At 51.4% G+C, this 22,238-nt stretch overlaps 1 protein-coding gene across 4 annotated transcripts in view; it reads right to left on the bottom strand.

The window, feature by feature from the left end:
* The window catches only part of Vav2 (vav guanine nucleotide exchange factor 2), a 177,064-nt gene that overhangs the window by 124,316 nt on the left and 30,510 nt on the right, over positions 1 to 22,238 (bottom strand). For all 4 annotated transcript variants that reach the window (XM_057754957.1, XM_057754955.1, XM_057754956.1 and 1 more), the window contains exon 2: positions 10,993 to 11,109. In XM_057754957.1, the coding sequence (XP_057610940.1) occupies positions 10,993 to 11,109 (117 nt within the window). The remainder of the gene's footprint in view (positions 1 to 10,992; positions 11,110 to 22,238) is intronic.

Genomic DNA, 22,238 nt, shown 5'->3' on the forward strand with positions numbered 1-22,238 from the left:
AGAAGAGCTTATAACAGTCACTGCTCACCCATGGCTAAAGATGGTTCCAGTCCCTGCAGCCAACATGAGCAAGGGTCGCGCCAACCTCCCTGCCCAGAGTTTTCCCATGAGTGAACTGCCCAGTTCAGCCATGTTCATACAGCCACTGAGCCACTCCAACCACCCTCCTTCAAGAAGCAGTCCTGTTTTGAGACACTCGGCAGCTCCTTTCCAACAGGCCAGCATCCTTCAGCATCCTGGGGTTCCAGTACCAAGTGCCCTACCACATCCCCACAAATGCCTCCAGCTGCCCCCACTAAGACTCCTCTCCCACTAGTCCCCAGGCCTGGGTGAGCACAAGACATCTCAGTTGACCTGCCAAGCTCTTGCCAAGCCTAGTCTGCAAATGCTACTCACAAGGACATGAGCTGATTTTACGTGCCAGCAGTTGGCAGTGCGGTGTGTGTCCCTGGCTAAGGGCAACGAGGTGAGCTCACTAGACTGTTGGTTGTTTTTTCATCAACCTGACAAAAACCTAGACATACCTGAGAAGAGGGATGAAGCACAATTAATAAAAACTCAGAGGCAGATATTAAGTTTCAACCTGAAGGCACTGGCTGTTACCTCGACCTCAGACCGAAATAGTGATCCTGCCTCTAGGAATCTCAGAATGAGACAGACTGAGAGCTCCTCCCGTTTTATAATCCTCTCTAGCTCTAGGATTAAGGGCATGCACCACTACCGCCTGGTTCTATGGCAAGCTAGTGTGGCTACTGGGATTAAAGGTGTGTGTCACCACTGCCTGATCCGTAAGGCTGACCAGTGTGGCTGTTTCATTCTCTGGTCTTCAGGCAAGCTTTCTTTATTAAAATACAAATGAAATATCACTACAGAGGGAACCACCACTGAGAAAATGCCCAAGAGCAGAGGGTACCCAGGGGTCTCAAACTTTTTATCACAAGGTGTCGGGTACAGTGTCCCATATCACCCCAGCTATAGGAGATCAGCACAAGGCTCCACATCACTCCAACTACAGAGGCTGGGCATGAAACCCCACATCACTCCAACTGCAGAGGCTGGGCATGAAACCCCACATCACTCCAACTGCAGAGGCTGGGCATGAAACCCCACATCACTCCAACTGCAGAGACTGGGCATGAAACCCCACATCACTCCAACTGCAGAGGCTGGGCATGAAACCCCACATCACTCCAACTGCAGAGGCTGGGCGTGAAACCCCTCATCACTCCAGCTGCAGGCTTTCAGCACAGTTCCCCACATCACCCCAGATGCAGGGGGTCAGCATGGTTCCCCACATCACCCCAGCTGCAGGCAATCAGGCACAGTGCCCCACATCCAGAGATCAGACACAGTGTTCCACAACACCGCAGGGATCTCTGTTCCAAGTTCACAGCACACACCTCATGAGTCCAGAAAAGCTGTCTCTCCACCCAGAAGGCCTGACCTCACAGCTGAGGCTGCCATTGGCTGGCCCCAAGCTGGCAGCAGAACTCCTATTGACCGTTAGAATAAGCAGTGCACCCTGGAAAGGTCTGCCAAGGTGACCAGAAGTGACACCATCACAAGGAGCCGCATACACTTTGCTATTTTTTTTTCTGTTCTCCTTCTTGGTCTCATTCAGAATTTTCTGCCACAAACATCAAACTGTCAAGCTTCACCAGACACAATTAATGCTTGGGGCACTGGGGAGAAACAATTAACCAATTAAAGCTTAATTAACTGTGGACAAAAACCAAAAAAAAAAAAAAAAAAGAGGCTTGCACCAGTTGCCACAAGATGAGTGAAAAAAAGCCAGGCTCCTCGTCCCCAGGTGGGAACTAGCTGGGTAGAAAGACACCCAAGCAAGAAATGACAGAGACGTTTGCTTACCCACAGGACAGGAAGAGTGGCCCTGCAGACTACAGGAGAAACCGAGGTACAAAGAAAGCGGTAACGAGCACACACGCCGCGACACACAATGGTCACAGCACATCTAGAGTCTGTCCGCAGCTACTTCCTTGGGTGTGGGCTCCTGTTTCCTCAGCGTCAAAGCCTCGGTGAGCAGGGAGGGAGTCCACAGGTACAGCTGTCATCTCCCAGCACGCTGGCACTGTGCAGGGTGTCACGTGTGCTTCCCGGAGTGTGCGCACTAAACCGACACCCTGGTCTGTAGCTATGCAGAACAGCGCTGTTCTCTTAAGAGTTCCTGTCAAGCTGCACCCCACCCTGTCCTGCCACACCTTGTCCTACACTAGGCTGAGCGGACCACCTGCTGGGCGGGCCTGTATACCCCCCCCCTTCTGTCCATTGTATATGCAGCTCTGAGCTTTCCACGCTGCCCATCGAAACCAGGAATTCCTCTGGGAAGCCCTCTATAAACACCTCGGCTCTCTGCACCATTGTTGCCCCACCAAGGCCCACTACCATGCAGTGGTCCTGGGCTCTGCCTTTTCAGTTGCTGAGGCTGTGTGCCCTAGCACAGGCTGAGCGGAGTGGAGGACACAACAGAGAGACATCCTCCACACAATGCCCCACACACACCCCCACCAGGAAGACCAGGAAACCCAGCCGCTAGTCCTGGCACTAAACCATGCCAATTCCCAAAATTCTGGGTTTTCTCGGCTTAACCCCATCCACACCAGAGGTGCTGCTGGCATCATCCGGCATATGAGCCTGCTCTTACCAGAGGGGCTGAATCTCAACCATGAGAGCTTGCCTGAGGACTCACCCTACAAACGAACACTAGTATGAGACCAGCGCATCCACAAGAATGAGCATAAGGCCCAAGGCCCCCGCATCGCACTTTAAGCTGGGCAGATATCGCTCATCAATAGCTGGGCCTCAGCAGCCATAACTGAGTGTTCCAGGAAGCTACTACCAGTCAAGATTAATCAGTGTTATCAGTCAAGCCGCTCCCTTTACAGACAAGAGCACCTAAAGTCCTAGGAGAAGGTAGTAGGCCACCCAAGTTCCCACAGCTCAGAAGGTACTCCTGCCCAATTCTAAAGCATGGCGGAAGGAGTCTTTTCCCATACGTGATGCTGGGCCATCCATGAAGCCTACGTTCACAGGACCTTCCTGTGCCACACACCTGCACACGAGCACACCAATTTCGTTCTCTCTCCAGACTCAGCCCCCACAAGCTCCAAACCCTTCCTCCTGCTTCCATCCCTCCGGCTTACTGCCTTCAGACAACGAGAACCATAGTCCCCAAGAGGGTACCAGCATCCAATGCATCACCATGGCCTCCAAAACAGAGTCCTGCCCCTCATCACCAACACTGGGGAAGAAGTATCAATTCTTAGCTGTGGGCTCCTCTCAGCCTCAAACTTTCAGCCTCAAACCTTGCCCGTTTCCCAGCAAGCCCAGAGGACCCACACACAGTGGTCTAGCTCTTCACAGGGCTAGTGTTGACAGCAGGGTCTCAGCTACTGATCCAGAAGCATCCTCCTTCTTCCCCCCTTCGCCAGCCAGCAAGAAGAGGAGGCAAAGCGGAAGCTTCAGAGCTGGGACACAGTCAAGAGTAGAGCGCCTGCCCAGATTGCACAAGGCCCCATGACCATGAGAGATACAATGCTCCCATTGCCAGTAAAAAGCCAGAGGCACACCGTGTGTGTGTGTGTGTGTGTGCTTGCATTTGTGTTTCTACAGACACACACTCAGAATGTCCGATCGTCAAGCTGCCCCGAAAGCGTGGCCTAATAACCTCCTCCTGAAGTGACACCCACTTGCAGAGGTGTGGAGGGGATCCTTCCAAGCAGGACCCAGAAAGCCCTTGCCAGCAGCCCCTGCCAGGGCTCTGCCGGGAGCCCTGAGGCTGCTCCGCTCTGCGGCGGCTGCATTTTAATAAGTAATTGGTACGGAATGGATGCTGCGAAAGGGCCCAAGTACCTCCCAGACAGTATTAAGTCAAGGCGTGCAAATGAACTTGGCGCAGCAGGAGCTGGTGAGAGCCATCAGCCAGCGGGAGAGAACCTCGGGAGAGCACGAGGCTCACTCAGCAAATTTCCTGAACAAATATTAAGGGAAAACGAGGAGCCGCAAGCAGGCTTGAAGTCTGGGTACGGAGATCTGGGTGTCCGATCAATACCCATGGTTACTGCTGTCTCTGATCAGATACGGCTGGAGACCCGTCCATACACACAGGTGCCAAAGTTACTGAGACTATCCCTCCACACACTTGACAGTAAGCAGGGCAGGTTGGCAGGTTTATGACATCATTAGAGGCTTGGTAAGGCCAGCACTCCAGGCAGCTGGAACAGGCCATGGGTACCCCTGCCCACTGCCAAGGGTCACAGCTTGATTCCCAAGAGCTGCCACTTGGAGGACACACCACAGGAAGACATACAGCTGCTTCATCTGGTCTCTTCCTCTGCAGTTCCTATGGGAAAAATATCCTTACACCCATTTCACAGACTGGAACACTATGGGAGGCAGCCCAGTGACATCCGGGGTCTGCCTTAGCACCCTTCTATTCAAAAGCTCTCATCTGATCCACTTCACCAGGCTGCGGGAAATACCAGCAAACATGCCCCTCCGCCCACTCCCATCCCGCGTCAAGTTCAGAGGACAATGGCAGCAGATTCTGTAGGGGACAGGTCAATGCAAGGGGCCACAACAATTACGGGGGGCAAAATAAATGTCTGGAAAAGACAAGCTGGCTTCCGTCTGTTTCAGCTTTACCTGGCTGTACTGTAGGCTCTGTGGAAAATGCCAGAAAAACTAATGATGCCTACTTGGGATCAGAAAGGAGAGAGGCATCAAATGCCAGGGGAATGAGCACGGGGCCCATAAACTGCTGGAGAAATAACGGGACAGTGGACAGAGAGACCCGAAGGCTCTCATAAGCACAGCAGGGCACTGGCAGGTAAGCTCTGTCTCCCACCGCCACAGCACAGCCAGCTCCTCTGGGGACCCAACTGTTCCGCCAGGCTGAAACCTGGAGGCGACATCCTTAGCTGTGATGTGCCCAAGCTTCCAAACTCTCGCTTTGAGCTTCTTCGGAACTCTTCCTTTAGGCAAAATGTCGCAGAAAATGCCACACCGGAAAGGCAGGGCTGCAGCAGTTCAACTGGGCTCCATCTTTCCAGTCTCAGCAGGAGAAGCTAAAACTCCATAGCCGGGGAGAAGGTCCAGCCTGTAAGGCTGCCATCGGCACAGTCACAGGCATTATCCAGTGTCCCACACTCTCGAAGACCTACTGTTGGCACTCTTCCCTGAGACACATGCATATTTGCAGCCACTACCCAGCAGCTGGTCAGCTTCCACACTGCCCCCTGGCCTCCATACTGCCTTAGAGCCCCCAAACCACCTCCTGGCTTCCAAGACGCCACTTTCTGGCCTCCTCACTAACCTGCCTCCCATTCCTTTAGGTTCCCATGGGATGCAGGCACTCCTGAGTGGAAAGGACTCGGCATACGGTACCAGTGACAGACAGATACCAGCCATGACCTCCGTGAAAGCGAGAGGACTCGGGGGCTCAGAGGCTGCTGGGTGGAGCCTAGGCACCTGGGTAAGCAATGCCAAAATCATCTAGGGGCCTGTCGGTCCATGCCCAGCCCTTGTTGAGGGCCAGGTGAACTGCTGAGGAAGTGTGAATCACACTGACTCTTCGGGTGAATAAGGGACCCACCGATTAGGCAGCACAGCTCCATGTGACCCAATCAGCTGCTCCCTCAGTAGCTCCCTGTCTGAAATCAGGCTGGTGTCAACGGTACCACCTGGTGGGGCTGCAGGTTCCAGGTGAGACCCCAGCTGGGACATGCATGAGTAGCCTAGGGACATCACTCTGGAAACCATAACTCTACCAAGGGAACGATCGGACTCCTGTCCCTAGTGAGACCAGACCTCCTGGAACAGCCAGGGCTCCATGCCTCTTGCAAGACTCCCCCGCCAGAGGCTCAGGCCTCCGTGCCACACCTAACACGCTCACACAGATGCACTGAGACAGGAACTCAAACGCATCCCCCATTGGGACGAGGACAGTGTAAGTGAGAATGCACTCAGGTGCTGCCAGGAAGAGAGGAAGCGGGAACAGGGGCGAAGCTGCCACTGCGCCATCAGGGCAAGCCTCGCTTAGCAGAGCCAGGGTCTGAGGGAGACACAGAGGAAGCATGCAGCTAAGAGGAGAGCCCAGGAGGCCCAGGGGAGGTTTGGAAGAAACTTAAGAAAAAATGCCGAGGAGGGTGGGTGGGTGCACGCCTTTAATCCCGCAGTTGGGAGCAGAGACAGGTAGGCGGGCGGATCTCTGAGTCTGAGACCAGTCTTATCTACTGAATGAGTTCTAGAACAGCCAGGACTACACAGAAAAACTCTTTTAAAGGCCTTCCAGTGATGGGTGGGGTAGAAGGGACTCCCTGGCAGCACAGGTCAAAAGGCTGCAGAGGTGAGCAAGCAGAGCGGGAGGAAGCCCAGGGGGCAAGCCCACCCTCAGACAACCAGAGGCACTCAGTGGGCCTAGTTTCCCTCCTGCAGGCAAGAACTACAGCCTACTACTTTAGGAGACTGAATGCAAGGGTATGACTGCTCCCAGGTATGGCTGAGGAGATTTACTGTAGATATGAGGGAAAGCACAGTCAGAGGCCTCTGGAAGTGTAGAGAGTGCACTGGATGGGGGGGAGGGGCACCTGGGAACCAAGAGATCACGTGGGAAACAAGAGGTCAAGAGGGCCTGTAGCCACAACAGCTGAGCTGTATGGGGAAGAGAAGCTTGGGGGCAGGGGGGGGGCTGGAGAGGTTTAGGGTATGGGGCAGGGGGAAAGTCAGCCAGCTTAACTCTGTAACCAGTACTTGTGAGTAGGGAGAGACTAGGGCCAGAGTTGACCTTGGTATGTTAGACTAGGCAGCTCAGTTAGCTATTTGTCTCTCTGAGACCTAACGGAAACCACCCTACTACCCTTCCCCTTCTCTGGCTCTCCCTCCTGCCTTCCTCCCTCTTTCCCTTGCTTCCTGACCCTTCAAAGGACATGCTTCATCTTTTGAGACCCTGTGACATGCGCCTCAACCTAAAAAGGCAGGTTAAAAGGCTCAAAACTAGTGGCTACCACCACAGACGAAAATGTTAACAGCGACAGGTCTCTGTCCCTCCCTGTTCCCTGCTCCAGTGCTGCCCAGGGCTCTCTGCAATGCAGGTCTGGCTATGGGTCCCCTGCACACAGAGGATGGCACAGCAGTGACTGGACAGATAGATGTAGAAGTGAGGCTAAGGAACACCATAGCCCAGCAGGCAATGGAGCTGGACCTCTCAGTGCCAACTTGGAAGAGGTGGGAATCAAAAAAAAAAAAGCTACCCAGCCATTGACCCTGAGCCGGAAGCTGGCCACTCTCTGTGAGCCTCAACTTCCTGTTCCACAAAATGAAAGAATGAAGAGACATATCAGCACAGAGGAGGACTGACATAAACACGGTGCCAAACCACAGGGCGACGCTGCTGCTGTCCTGATGATCTGTAAGCCTAGGAGCTGAAATCGCGGAAGAAAGCAAACAGAGCCCCCTCTCCAGGGTCCCCACCAAGCTTCCAAAGGTTTTTTTGTTGCTGTTGTTGTTGTTGTTCCAAACTCCCAAAAAGAAGCTATGGGTGGCTATCTATGAAGTGTCCACAGTCCCTCGTTCCCCAAGTCCCAGCAACGGAACAGACACAGCCCAGATAGGACATATAAGAATGAGAAATGGAGCGCATGGCTTAAGTGGACAGGCACCTCACTGCCTGGCCCCAGCCCCGCAGTCAGAGCCTGGCTGCCATGCAGCACAGCTACCTTTGGCAATCTCCAGGACAGGGCTTATCTGAACTAAAACCTATTATCTTTAATGTAACTCTTTGGAAAAACACCACGGAAGGCAGCCAGAAAGACACTTCCGGAACTAAATTCTGGATCCCTCACGACTTGCTGGAACTGGTAGGGTGAAGGACCAAGAGCAGGAAGAAAACACTCACACTAAAAATGACAAGAACCCAAGGATTTATTTCCTTGCAGACTCCCTCAAGCGATGCCTCGAGAGCCAGTCACGATCTTCCCAAAGGATTAAGACGACACAAGGGTCAGGTCTCACCCAGGCAAATTGACAGTCCTGCTCTCTCTAGCCTAACCCCAACAGAACCTGGAGGAGAGGAGGCACCAAAGGCAGGTGCAGGAGCTGTCAGGTCAGCTCCGTGTAGAGCCAGAGCCTCGGGACCACAGAGCAGTGGAGCAGGCACCAAGATTCACACTCTTCTGGACAGACTTTGGAAGCAGTGCCCCCTGCTATCTACAAATGGGGCTTGGAGAATCCCAAAGGCTGCATCCTGGAGAAGACAGATCAGAGACACACCCACCCTGCTGGGCTCCAGCGCTCCAGAGCTTAGCTACCAGACTCTATCCTCCTAAGGTGCAAATGTTATGTCTTTTACAAACAAAATCATTTAAAAAAAGAATGCAAAGGGAGAGGCTGACACCTCCCTGTGACCAGACAATAGTGGCAGTCAATTTCTAGCTGAGTGAACACTACAATGGCTAGCCCTGTTGGGCACTTCCCACTCCCATCCTTTCTCTCCTCACAATCTCACACATCAGGGTCTGAAGCAGTGGTTCTCAACCTGTGACCCCTTTGGAGTCAAACGACCTTTTCACAGGGTCCACCGAAGAGCATCAGAAAATACAGACTTTGCATTACAATTCATAACAGTAGCAAAATCACAGCTATAAAATAGCAATAAAAATAATTTTATGGTAGGGCATCACCACAACATGAACTGTATTAAAGGGTGCAGCGTTAGGAAGGTTGAGAAATGCCGGTCTAAGGGCACTGGGTTAGGTTATCCATTCACCCAGCAGTGGTGTAGAGGAGCCTGATCCGCCCAGTCCACCCTCAGGACTGGACAGGGACTGACGCAGCAACAGGCAGAGGTGGGCTGGGGGTCATATGAGCTCCTATAGGGCAGAGCATGAAACTGGACTCCACCCCTTAGCTTGGCTACAGGGTCTGCACAGCAGGGTCACCTCCAGCCCCAGCACCCCACCCTATGACTCAAGGTCCAAGCCCACAATCCACTCCCATTTCCCATAAGCGTATGCTGGGGCAACGCCAGGGAAACAGGCTAGAGGCCAAGGGGAAAAGCCCCGGTGTAGCCCCTCCATCCCCACACGGAGCAGGCACAGTGCACTCACTGCAGGATCAGAGATGTCCTATCAAAAACTGCTGACAATGACAAGGGCAACCCTTCTTCATAAACAGCTTGACCACACAGTTGGCCGAACGGATGATGAGAGCTAAATCCAGATTTATGTGTCTTACATCATGCATTCCGCCATAGCAAATTAGAATCAAAATGAAATTACATGAAATTATACACAGAACACTCCAGGACTGTGCTGTTGAACAAAACATAGGTTTGGTTGGATGTTCCCATCTTTTTCTCTATATGGTTATTCAATATCTGGGGTGTGGAGTGAGTGTGAGTATGTGTGTGTGTGTGTATGTGAGTGTGTGTCTAAGTCATCAGCTCCTCCTACCCAGAGTGCTGTGGCAAATTCATCTCAACCACTTCCAGGGACAAGACCAAGAGAGAGTCCCAAATAGATCTATCAGATTGAAAAGCCACTCACAGAACAGAATACCAAGCAAGGCACCATTCACACACCCAAGCAGAGGGAAACACAATTCTGTATGTACATGATAATGCATCAAACTCTCTGCACCTGCCCTGCAGTCAGGACCTCCATACATTACATAGAGACCTTACTACCCACTACCTGGCCTTGGCAGCTTTCTGGAACCTTGATGCAAATCTCCAAGACCCCACCCCTTCATTCTTGCATGCTTGACAAACCTACAAAATCACGCCCATAGCACCAAGTTCTGCTGATAGCTAGAGACCTGGTACCCCAAGTCAGAGCTGCAGTGGCCCCTATATGCTTTTATAGCCAAAAGAAACTTCTAAAAATTGAACACTCATAGAAACAGACTCTCAAAATAAAGACTCCCAGGACATAGAGACCTGCTGGGGCCAGTGGCTCCCAGAAACCTAGTCCTGAGCACTGAACTGGCTCTGAACACCACATCACAGGGAAACCCCTGAGGGACAGATCTCTCGACACTTACAACAGCAAAGTTTGCTCTCTCAAGCATATCCTGGACGGGTGGGCTGTTTCCTCAAACACCCAGTCCCTGAGGATCATCCTCAGGGCAGTCAGGGCCTCTGCCTCTTCCACCAGTAGGCAGCAGCCGCTGGCTCAGAGGCCAAGTCAGCTGTGGGGGGAAGGGCGGGCAGCAGAGAGGCTTGAGGAGACAAACCAGATTACAGGTCTGCACTTCAACTCTCAGTGCTCCAACCAAAAGACATTACAGTCACGATTCTACCCAATAGGAGTGACAGAGGGCTGGAGGCATGACTTGGTTGTTAAGGCGCTTAGCTAACATGCATGAAGCCCTGAGTTTGATCCCCGCCATTGCATAAACCAGTGGTAAGGAACACCTGTGACCCCAGAATCCAGGAAGTGGAAGCAGAAAGACCAGAAATTCATGGTCATCTTCAGCTACATATGGTATTCAAGGCTGACTTGAGCTACATCAGACTTTGTCTTACGGGGAGGCAGGCAGATCTCTGTGAGTTCGAGGCCAGCCTGGGCTCTTACACAGAGAAACCCTATCTCAAGGGAAAAACAACAACAACAAACAAAAGATGAGTTACCAATATTTTCGATGGCATCTAACATCATCACTCCATACCCATTCTCATCAGGAAGCCACCAATAGACACAGCCTCTTTGGCTTTGCATCTGCCTGGCCTAAGGTTCCTCTCTCTCACCAGGGGGTGGCCAGCACTCTCAGCTTTTAATGGCATCCCCTAGATTTAGATGTAGGTGGTTCCCCTGACTGAGAGAGGGAGGATCCACCCTCCTGCTCCACCCTGTCACACAAGCCTGGTTTCAGCACCTTCCCATCCGTGACACGGCTCAACAGGCACGGGGTTGGCGGGCAGCCAGCCTATGCGGCCCACATGACCCAGTGCAAGCGTGTGTTGAGGAGCCCACTCACCTTCCCGAAGTCTCGGACATCAAAGAGGTCAAAGGGGTCAAACAGCTCGCTGTTCCTTAGTCCAAATTTATCGTGGCAGACTTTGAGGAAGGTGCGAATATTCTTCAAACACAGGAACTAGAGAGAGAGAGAGAGAGAAAGAGGCATCAGTAAGGGGACAGCATCTCAGAAAACATCAGTCACAGGAGCCGCAAGGTCCTGTGTGTCCATGCAGACAGAGGGAATAGGCATCTTGGCAGCAGGAGACTGTCTCCAGGCTGGGGGGGGGACTGGAGCTCAGAAGCTCTGCAGCCTAGGTACTCCGAGGGTGGGGAGCTCTTAACATTCATGTTGGTTTGCAGGTGACAGGTGACACCAAATCACAGCCCACTAACCCACACCCTGCCCTGGCGTAAGCCTGTGCATCCCAACCCTGATGCTGAGCTAGAGTCAACAAGCACGACGGAGCACCTCATACATGTGCACATCGCGTTCATGTGTGCGTGTACCCACAACTCCGTACAGCACACATCCATCCCTTCACAGCAGCCAAAGCCAGTAGCAAAACTGTGCCACTGACAGCCAAGACCTTGGAAAGGAGCTACACTGGGCACAGCAGGAGAATGGAAGAAAAAAGGTTGTAACTCCCAAATCAGTGCTAGGGGTCCCTCCTCTTTGGCACCATCTCCGCTACTAAGCTCCTGGCCAGCTCTGACCCTGACTTGTACAGGAGGGACAATAAGACCATCAACTTCTGGTCCTTGTGGAGAATCAGTTGTAAAAAAAAAACTGACAGGAGGGACTGGAGAGATGCTCAACAATTAAGAGCATGTGCTGCCCTTTAAGAGGATGGGGCTTCAGTTGCCAGCATCCAGATCCAGTTCACACAGCCTATAACTCTAGTTTCAGGGGGACCCAACTTCCTCTTCTGGCCTTTGTGGGAACTGCATGCACACAGGGCACATAGAAACAGGCACACATATATACACATTAATGAATTACACTTTAAACTTAGGAAAGAGTCAGGCGGTGGCAGCACTCGGGAGGCAAAAGCAGGGAAATCTCTGTGAGTTCAAGGCCAACCTGGTCTACAAGAGCTAGTTCCAGAAAAGCCAGGACTGTTATACAGAAAAACCCTGTCTCAAATAAATAAATAAATAAATAAATAAATAAATAAATAAATAAATAAATAAAATTAAAGAAACTGAAAGGTAGAATGGAGAAGGTCCCCTAGCACAGGCTTTGGAACACTGGGTTCCTGGTTTGAATCTTGTCTGAGAAATGACAAACAGTGGCCCAAGCTTCTGAGGTACTTGCTAGGCAGAGATTGTCCTCTGATAGCAGGCAGGGGCCAAATCGTATGTAGAAGCCATTTAGGACCCAACACAGCTGAGCATAGCATTCGAGTGGCAAGGACCCAGCACCTGCAGCCCAGTACAACCTGGACTTTAGGCCAATCAACACCCACCTACAGGACCAACTACTAATCTCAAGGGAACTTCAGGAAGCCTGACCCTGGCTATCAACAGTTTGTAGACAAATGAACAGATTCTGATATGACAAGGCCAGAATCACAAACAACATAAACCTCAGCTCTCCTGAGGGCATACAGGCCCCCCCTCCCCTGTGCCACCACTACTCTGCCTTGGGTCACTGCCCACTGCCCACCACTCTGGCTGAGATGTTACCATTCACAGATGACACTGGCCTGGTTCCTCTCTTCCTCTCTCTCTCTCTCTCTCTCTCTCTCTCTCTCTCTCTCTCTCTCTCTCTCTCCCTCTCTCTCCCTCTCTCTCTCCTCTCTCTCCTCTCTCTCTCTCTCTCTCTCTCTCTCTCTCTCTCTCTCTCTCTCTCTCTCCCTCTCTCTCTCTCTCTGTTTCCATCTCACTCCAAGTAATTTCTTCCAAATAATATTTGGGATAACTTGTGACACAGGATGCTTTATCCCTAAACACCTGAGCGCGCATAGCCTGGAATAATGACATCATTGTACATGTTCACAGCTCAAATCAAGAAATGAACACGGATGCCACCCAATCTGCTGCACACTATATTACATAAAGGACAACCAGATGGCCTTTATAGAAAACAAAAAGTAAAGGCTGTAAGGGAAGAGAGGAGGGGAACAGAGAGGAGAAATATGGTAGAGTGTCCAACCCAGGACCACACGGATATTGCCGTCACATCTCTTCTGTTTCCATTAACCCAGAACTGGATTCTACAATAGAACATTCTAGAATGACTATGTCTTTTATAACAATATCCTTTGTTCTGTCCCATACAGTCTATGCCACTAGACACACGTACCCAACAAGCACTTCAAATGTTCAAATTGCCCATTTAATTTTATTGTGAAATTTAGAGGCCACACATGGCTGAGAACCACTGGGTATGAAGTGCTCCATTTCTCTGTCTTTTATAACCTGATGGTGCTGAACAGCACCAGACCCTAGAGGATTCCATTCCCATGAAGTCCCTAGAATCTAGATTCCAAGACAGAAAGCATTTTAGTTAGGGGAGAAATGGTGGGGAGTGGTGGCAGTCTGGGAACAAACCAATCTGGTGATGAATGGACGCACACAGACAGACAGACACACACACACACACACACACACTGCTATAAATGTGCTTAAAGTCCAAGCTGCATGATTGGAAATGGGGATGGTAGAACTAGGTGTGGGAGCCAACTCCTGTAGTCCCAACACCTAGGAGGTTGAGGCAGGAAGATAATATATTCTGGGCTTGCCGAGGCTATCGAGTAAGACCCTAACTCAAACAAAGGTAAAAAATAGTTACAATAACAGATTTTTTTTTTTTTGGTTTTTCGAGACAGGGTTTCTCTGTGGTTTTGGAGCCTATCCTGGAACTAGCTCTTGTAGACCAGGCTGGTCTCGAACTCACAGAGATCCGCCTGCCTCTGCCTCCCAAGTGCTGGGATTAAACAATAACAGATGTTTATATATCACAAGTAGAACTCAAGAAACTAGACTTTAAAATGCTAATTAACCCAATTAAAAAAATGGGGCACTGAACTGAACAGAGAATTCTCAACAGAAGAAATTCAAATGGCCAAAAGACACTTAAGGTCATGCTCAACCTCCTTAGCGATAAGGGAAATGCAAATTAAAACAACTTTGAGATACCATCTTACACCTGTCAGAATGGCTAAAATCAAAATCACCAATGATAGCCTTTGCTGGAGAGGTTGTGGAGTAAGGGGCACACTCATCCATTGCTGGTGGGAATGCAAACTTGTCCAACCACTTTGGAAATCAGTGTGGCGATTTCTCAGGAAATTTGGGATCAACCTACCCCAAGATCCAGTAATACCACTCTTGGGAATATACCCAAGAGATGCCCTATCATATGACAAAACCATTTGTTAAACTATGTTCATAGCAGCATTGTTTGTAATAGCCAGAACCTGGAAACAACCTAGATGCCCTTCAATGGAAGAATAGATGAAGAAAGTGTGGAATATATACATATTAGAGTACTACTCAGCGGTAAAAAACAATGACATCGTGAATTTTGTATGCAAATGGATGGAAATAGAAAACACTATCCTGAGTGAGGTATCCCAGACCCAAAAAGAGGAACATGGAATGTACTCACTCATAATTGGTTTCTAGCCATAAACAAAGGACATTGAGCACATAATTTGTGATCCTAGAGAAGCTAAATAAGAAGGTGAACCCAAAGAAAAACGTATAGTCATCCGCCTGGATAGGTGAAGTAGACAAGATTGCCAGGCAAAACATGGGAACTTTCAGGTGAGGTGGCATGGGGCTAAGGGGAAATGGGGTGAGAAACGTGAGAAGGGGAGGATAAGGGGAGCTTGGGGGAATGGGATGGTTGGGATATAGGAAGGGTGGATACGGGAGCAGAGAAATATATATCCTAATTAAGGGAGCCATCTTAGGGTTGGCAAGAGACTTGACTCTAGAGGGGCTTGCAGGTGTCCAGGGAGAGGTCCCCAGCTAGTACCTTGGGCAACTGAGGAGAGGGAACCTGAAATGACCCTATCCTATACTGATGAATATCTTGCATATCACCTTAGAACCTGCATCTGGCGATGGATCGAGATAGAGACAGAGACCCAATTTGGAGCAATGGACTGAGCTCTTAAGGTCCAAATGAGGAGCAGAAGGAGGGAGAACATGAGCAAAGAAGTCAGGACCACGAGGTGTGCACCCACCCACTGTGACAGTGGAACTGATCTATTGGGAGCTCACCAAGGCCAGTTGGACTGGGACTGAATAAGCATGGGATGAAACCGGACTCTCTGAACATGGCGGACAATGAAGTCTGATGAGAAGCCAAGGACAATGGCACTAGGTTTCGATCCTAATACATGAACTGGCTTTGTGGGAGCCTAGCCTGTTTGGAAGCTCACCTTCCTGGACCTAGATAGAAGTGGGAGGACCTTGGACTTCCCGCAGGGCAGGGAATTTGGACTGCTCTTCAGTATTGAGAGGGAGGGGGAATGGAGTGGGGGGAGGGGAAGAGGAGTGGGGAGAGGGGGAGGGGAGTGGGGGGAGGGGCAATGTGTGGGAGGAGGGGGAGGGAAATGGGAAACGGGGAGGAGGTGGAAATTTTAATTAAAAAAGAATAAAATAAAAAAAATATTCAAAACAAAAATTAAAAAAAAAAAGATTTAAAAAGAAAGATATGGAGACAGCGTGACCCACAGGCAGAAGGCTACGTGATGATGGACGCCGGGAGAGACAGACAAGAATGAGGCTGCTGCAAGCCAGCTACACTAAGTGTTACCACAGTCACCAGAGCCTGGAAGAGAGTCCAGGGGCACAGTCTCCCTCAGAAGCCCAAGAGAAAAGTCACCACACTCAGACCCTGCCCCCAGTCTCTGGCCTCCGCCAGCAAGGGGACACAAGTCAGCAGAGACGCACAGTTACAGCAACTGCAGGGAGCAACAGAGCACACACACAGCCCAGCCTGGAAACTGGGACGAGAGGAGGCACTACACCCGAGAGCCCCCGGCGCCACCTCCTGTCCTACGGAGCACTGAGCTTCCAGCCTGGCTCGACTATTTTTTGCCCACAGCTCCTCTCTAATTTCCACTAAGCGTTTATTTTAATTCCTCCCCGGCCTCCCATTTTGGAGTTAATTACACAGGTCCCAACCATAATCATGGCCAGCGAGGCCAGGCTTCCTTTCAGGGCTCAGCACAGGCCAGTACCCCAGCAGCCCAGCCTCAGCCTAGACCCACCCTATCGCCACCCCCACCAGTGACCACTTGGGTAACCTAACCTTCAAGAGCCACGCCCCTGGAAAACAGCCACACCAGCGAGGGCAGTATGCATGGACGAGGACAAAGGTCTTGGACGGTAATGTGAGGATCTACCACCAGCAGGCACGCCACCTCGCCTCCCTTCGTGCGAAGCTTCCCGCGACCTGTTCGCTTATGTCCTTAATCGTTGCCATTGTATTGTCCTATGAGCCATCTTATCTAACACAAAAGAAAACTGAGACAGTAAGCTAATAAGGGCTTTGGCACACAAGCAGACGGCATCAAGGGCCATGAACGAGCCCATTATCTGCTTCAGAGTGAAGGGCACTTGAGACGAAAGGGTTCTGCAGGCATAGGGTCACCTGCTGTCCATGCCTACAAAAACCACCCTTAAATCTCTCTCTCTCTCTCTCTCTATATATATATATATATATATATATATATATATATATATATACATACACACACACACACACACACACAATTAGGAAAACTGAGGCCCAGGGTGGCAAGGGTGTGGGGACGAATACCTGGCTGGGCAGGACAGGGCTATGCTGGCTGTCAGCCCCTTTCTGTTCCTATGGAGGCAGGGCAGGGCAGCTGCGAGTGCAGCTCAGATCCCTTACTCCCCCACTGCCCGAGTACCAGGAGGGCATGAGGCCAAAGCCCACCAGTTGGAGCCACTCACTCCTATACTGCAGAGACTGGCTCAGAGTCTAGACAGAGTCTGGAAGGTTGGAGGTGAGAGAAAGAGAGGCCTGAGACTTCTGCAGCCCATCTCAGAACAGAGGACACAGCCCGAGTGAGGCCCAGGCAAATGACAGCATGGAAGCAGACCTTCCCACTCTTGGTCAAGCTGATGGGGCTGTCACTGGCAGCCATGGAACACCTGATGGCCAAGCAGCCTTATTTGCACCAGGGGTGCACAGCATTTTGTCACTGACCTGGCTTGGCCTTCAGGGCCTTCACAAGGCAGCCAAGGGCTTCACAGTGTTCTGAAGCAACACTCAAGCTTAGGGGAAGTCTGGTGAGTATCCTTCTGAGTAATAGGGCTCTCGAGGTGGCAGGCAGCAGGCCACTGTGTTTGCTTAAACACTCAGGGCACAGGCCAGCACCCCCTGTTGTCCTTGACCCTCCCTGGGCTTCACCTCTTGGCCAAACAGCCCTGCTTAGTGGGGCCTTGGCGATGGGGGTCCCAGAGTAGACTGCTGGAAATGTCCGCAGCTCCTGTCTCAGCTCCCCAGCTCCCGGTGGATCTAATCAGGCTGAAATCACATTAGCACGAGGACACAGTCTCCAGGCCACACACCTCCCCGGGCTCAGCGGGACAAGAAGTCTGACTGCTGCTCACTGTCATCTGTCATTCAGCTATGGCCAGGGCTGGGTGGGCGAGGCACATGTGAGCCACCGGGAAGCCTAACAGCACAGAGGGGCGTTTTCCATGTGGCCCCACCACAACCACTTCTCGGTTGGGCCTTCAAAGCAACTGAACATGATATAAAACAGTCCTCTCCGGCCTGAAGAAGAGCCCCATCAGTTGAGACAACCTAAGGGCTATGGAGACCCCAACACCCTTGCAGGGCTCATGGCATGCTGCCAGAGTGAGGACTGGCCTGCCCTGCAGGATATATTCTGTGTGGATGCTTCATGCTCAGCACTGAGACGTGGACATAAAAACAGAGCCAGAACAGGGGGATGTGGGGAGTCATCAGCCAAAGGCCACACAGCTAGCTGAAGTCATGTTTAGTTTCAATCATCAAAATCACCTGGGAAGGGAGCGGCTAGATCAGTGGTTCTCGACCTGTGGGTCGTGACCCCTTTGAGGGGCAAATGACCCTTTCACAGAGGTCACCTAAGACTATCAGAAACCACAGATATCTACATCCCAATTCATAACAGTAACAAACTATAATCAGGAAGTAGCAACGAAAATAATTTTACAGTTGGGGGTCACCACAGCATGAGGAACTGTCTTAAAGGCTCACAGCGTCAGGAAGGTTGAGAAGAGTTAACTCTGGGCGCCACCACTCACGGGTCTGGGGTCTCCGACTCTAAGAATGGAGACAGTAAGCTAAGAAGTAAGACAAGCATTCATTCATTTCTCTCTGCTCTTGGCTGTGAATGGGGTGGAAGTAGCTACTAGAGTTCCTGAAACAGCCTTGACTTCCCAACAGCGGAAACAGAGAGCCAGATAAACCTTCTCCCTAAACCGTTCTTGTTGAAGTAGTCTGTCACCGCGACAGGGAAGTGGTTCTAAGCCTGGAGGGTGCCGTTTGAACACAGGTGGCCTGGGCACTGATCACCGGGGCCACATCTCAGGTTTCTGCGCTAACCGCGTGACAGACAGGATGACAACACGTTCCTGGAAGATCCGGACCTGGTGCATAGCCCAATCCTCTCGCTCGCAGAACAGCCCAGGGTCAGGGTGTGCAGCCACGGCAGCAGCATAGTCCTGCCTCACCAAGGATAGGGGGATCTCCGTGCTTCCCAGGAGGGTGGGTCTATATGACATATCTACCGGTCAGCCCACCCGCCCTATGCAGCCACGAAAGGGAAGCAGACTACCCTTTGTCTAACACAGACCTGGCTCCTGGCTCTTGAGTCACACATCTCCGCAGCAAAGGTCCAGCCCAGAGCACCAGGCCCTTCCAGTTCGGACCTCTGGGAGTCTCCATGGTTGACTCATGACAGCCACAAAAGCCCCACTGTACAGGGTTTTCCAGAACTCCAGGCGCTGGACCAGAGCTCCACTGCGCTGCTCACAGCAGCCCCAAGTCACTGCAGCGATAAGGAAGCTAAGGTTCCAAGTCCCCTCCTGGCCTGTCCAAGCTCACTAGCCAGGATTCCACACAGCTGGCGGCAGATCTGAGACATTTTGATCTCCAAAGCCAGATTGTTGTTACTGTTAAGTTATCCCGTGCAGGGTTCAGGGCAGAAGGAAAACATGAGGGTTTTTTTTTGTTGTTGCTGCTGCTGTTTTGTTTTAAGAAGAGACCAATCCTTTCAGAAAAAATACGTCTAAGGCAGGTACCATGGAGGTACAAAGAGTAGAAGCCCAGCCATTGCCCTGCACCCTTATACCCAGTACCAGCCTGTGAGATTATTTAAACCATTTTGCATATAATAGCCAACTAGCAGGCGTATGCTGTTCCCAGTCTGAGACCTGGGGCCTTCATACACTTGTAATCCATCCTGCCATGCTTTTATTTTCAACCCATTAGCAGAAGCAGAAACATAAGACATGAGAAGGGTGGTATGAATGGAGATCTGGACCCAGACCTGTCCCGGTGTAGTGCTCCCTGTTGTCCCGGTGTAGTGCTCCCTGGCCAGCTAAGCTCCAGGAATGACTATGGGGGGGCGGGGGAACAAGACAGGGAACTCCACAGGGCAAGATTTGGGCTTTCCTCATCATTTCTCACACCTCCAGCTCCTCACTATCACCCCCACCCCCCTGGGAATCAGCACCAACACAAAGAGCTCTCAACACACACTTTTTCCTCCTTGCCCCACCTTTCCCGACCCCCAGGGCTCGGCCACATTCTGGCATAACAGGCATGCGTGGTGGTGATAGCCTGGCCTAAATGGTAGGGAGTGCCCAAAGCCTTCTCCCAATTGGTGGCCACTTGTCCTCTTCATACCTCAACTTTCCAGTCTGTAAAATGAGCACAAATCCCACCCCCTCCACAATACTGGGCCAATTTGTCCAGAGTAAGCAACAACTGACATAGGCTACCTTCTGAGCAGGCACAGAAGGGTCCTGGAAGAGGATTGGGGGAACTGGAGAGATGGCTCAATGGTTAAGAGCACTGTTCAGTTCCCAGCATACACAGTGCAGCTCACAACTGCAATCCAGCTCTAGGGGACCCAACATCCATGGCAAAACATCAATGCACATAAAAATAAATAACTTATTTTAAAAAAGAAGAGATTGAAATGGACAAGGCCTACACCTTATCAGGTCTTAAGAGCTATAAAGGCTGTTAATAGCCACACCAGGTATGGGCCAGGACCTCCTTGCCACCCGCCATCCACACTGGTGGAGTTAAGCCTGTTGCTTCTAGCAGATTCTAATAAACTCTCGGGTCCCGAGAGTGGCCACCCAGGGGGAGAAGTGAAGACAACAGCTACCCAGAAACCCTGGAGACACTCAGAAACTCAGGGTCTCTGCTCACCAGTCCCCGCAAGTCCTACTCCCCATTTTTGTGCACTCAAGGGTCTGCCAGAGACCAGCCACACAGCCATCACAGGCCCAGGAGGAATGTGAAGGCCACACCCAGGAAGGGTGGCAGAGCAGTTCTGTGCCACTACACACACACACACACACACACACACACACACACAGAATGGCACTCTTTCAAAGCCTCAAGGCCTCTGAAAGGTGGAGACCACCGTATGCAACTGCCCTGCTCCGTAGGAAGGCTAGGGGTAAGACCCGCGGCCCATGGCAGTCTTCGCAGAATATTTCAACAAGTGGAGTGAAGACAGCTCTGCTTCCAGGGCCTTCCCTTCCGGCTGGGGTGACATTGCACCTCCCCAGGGCCTTGGGTACTGCTGATCAGAGCTTTGACTGGCAGCTGGGGATGATTTTGATCAATAAGAAATGGGAAGACGAATTAATGTCTTGCTTTATTTATGCCACGTTCATTCCAAAACCATTTAAAACAGCATCATTACTATTTGATAGGTCTAGTTTGCTGGAATGGATCAAATTTGGGGCTCCTGGGTGACAAGCCGGCCAGTCGGTCCCCAGGGCACATACAGGGGCTCAGGAGCCGGTAAACAAATGGATGGATGTTCACAAAGCACACACACCATCAACCTCTGCACTGAGAAACTGAGGCACACAGGCTGGGACCATCAACCTCTGCACTGAGAAACTGAGGCACACCGGCTGGGACCGGCTGCAACAAGACTGTCCAACACCACCCTACAGTCACACACAGCACCTTGAGACTCCCCAGGCTGTCCCCAGGACCACTGTGACCCCAGCAGGCCTTGCTAGTGGGACAGTTGAGATGGTGTGATGCTCCCAGGGAAGAGTCCTATCCACTGCTCCTATCAGGGAACAGGCTGCGGAGAAGACAGGGAGGGGCTGATCTAAGGAGCACAGGGATGTGTTATGTCTGAATGGTCTAACATGAATACTTCCTGGATGCTTACTCAGTTGCATACACATCACCCAGGTGAGGTGCCAACTCATCAGTTGGGGAAGGGTCCAACACCTCCAGGCAGGGTCCAGCCAAGTTTCTCCTGCACAGGGCTGGAAGGTTGAGTGGCCAGTCCAGTAAGATATTTTCTTTGTACCACAGGTCTGCCAGGGACAGGCTTTGCCCCCTATTACCCTTATGAGGGTCTGAATATCCTCTGTGGAGGGAGTCCACCTGCCGGGAGCAAACAGTACACCAGAGATGCCTGGGCTTCTCCAACAGAGCAGGAGAAAGGACCAGGCTACGATGCACCTCCTTTACCATTTCCCAAGGCTCCCATACTGCAGGGACATTCACAATCAGTGCTTAAATGCCAGGTGGCATTTTCACCTCCTCCAACAACAAACAGTGCCAGATGATCACCAGACCGAGCCAGGCATTGCGCCAAGCCCATCACACCACTGTTGAGTTCCTTCCTTCTAATGTGCCCTTGACCTGATGATGTAGAAATGACTCAGGGATCAACCCTCTTACCCAGACATGGGGGTGGGGCAAGCCAGGGTGCTGGGGTATGGGAGCCTTAACTGAAACTTGCCTGTATTCTGAAGTATCCGCCCTAGTTTTAAGGCACACTTCTGGGCTTGTCTGGGAGGTGCTTCCAGAGAAGACTGAGGGAGAAGGACCCCCCACCCCAAATATGGTCAGCACTACTCCACAGGCTAGAATTCGAATGGAATCAAAGAGTCAAGGAGGAAGCCAAGGGCGCGGGGCATTCATTCTCTCTCTCCACTTCTCTCTCCTCTCCTCCCTCCTGCTGGCCAGGAGGAAAAGAAAACTGCTCAGGTAAACACTTTTCTTGCCACTATAGA

Source organism: Chionomys nivalis, chromosome 22 (genome assembly GCF_950005125.1).
Source record: "Chionomys nivalis chromosome 22, mChiNiv1.1, whole genome shotgun sequence".
Classification (NCBI taxonomy): Eukaryota; Metazoa; Chordata; class Mammalia; order Rodentia; family Cricetidae; genus Chionomys; species Chionomys nivalis.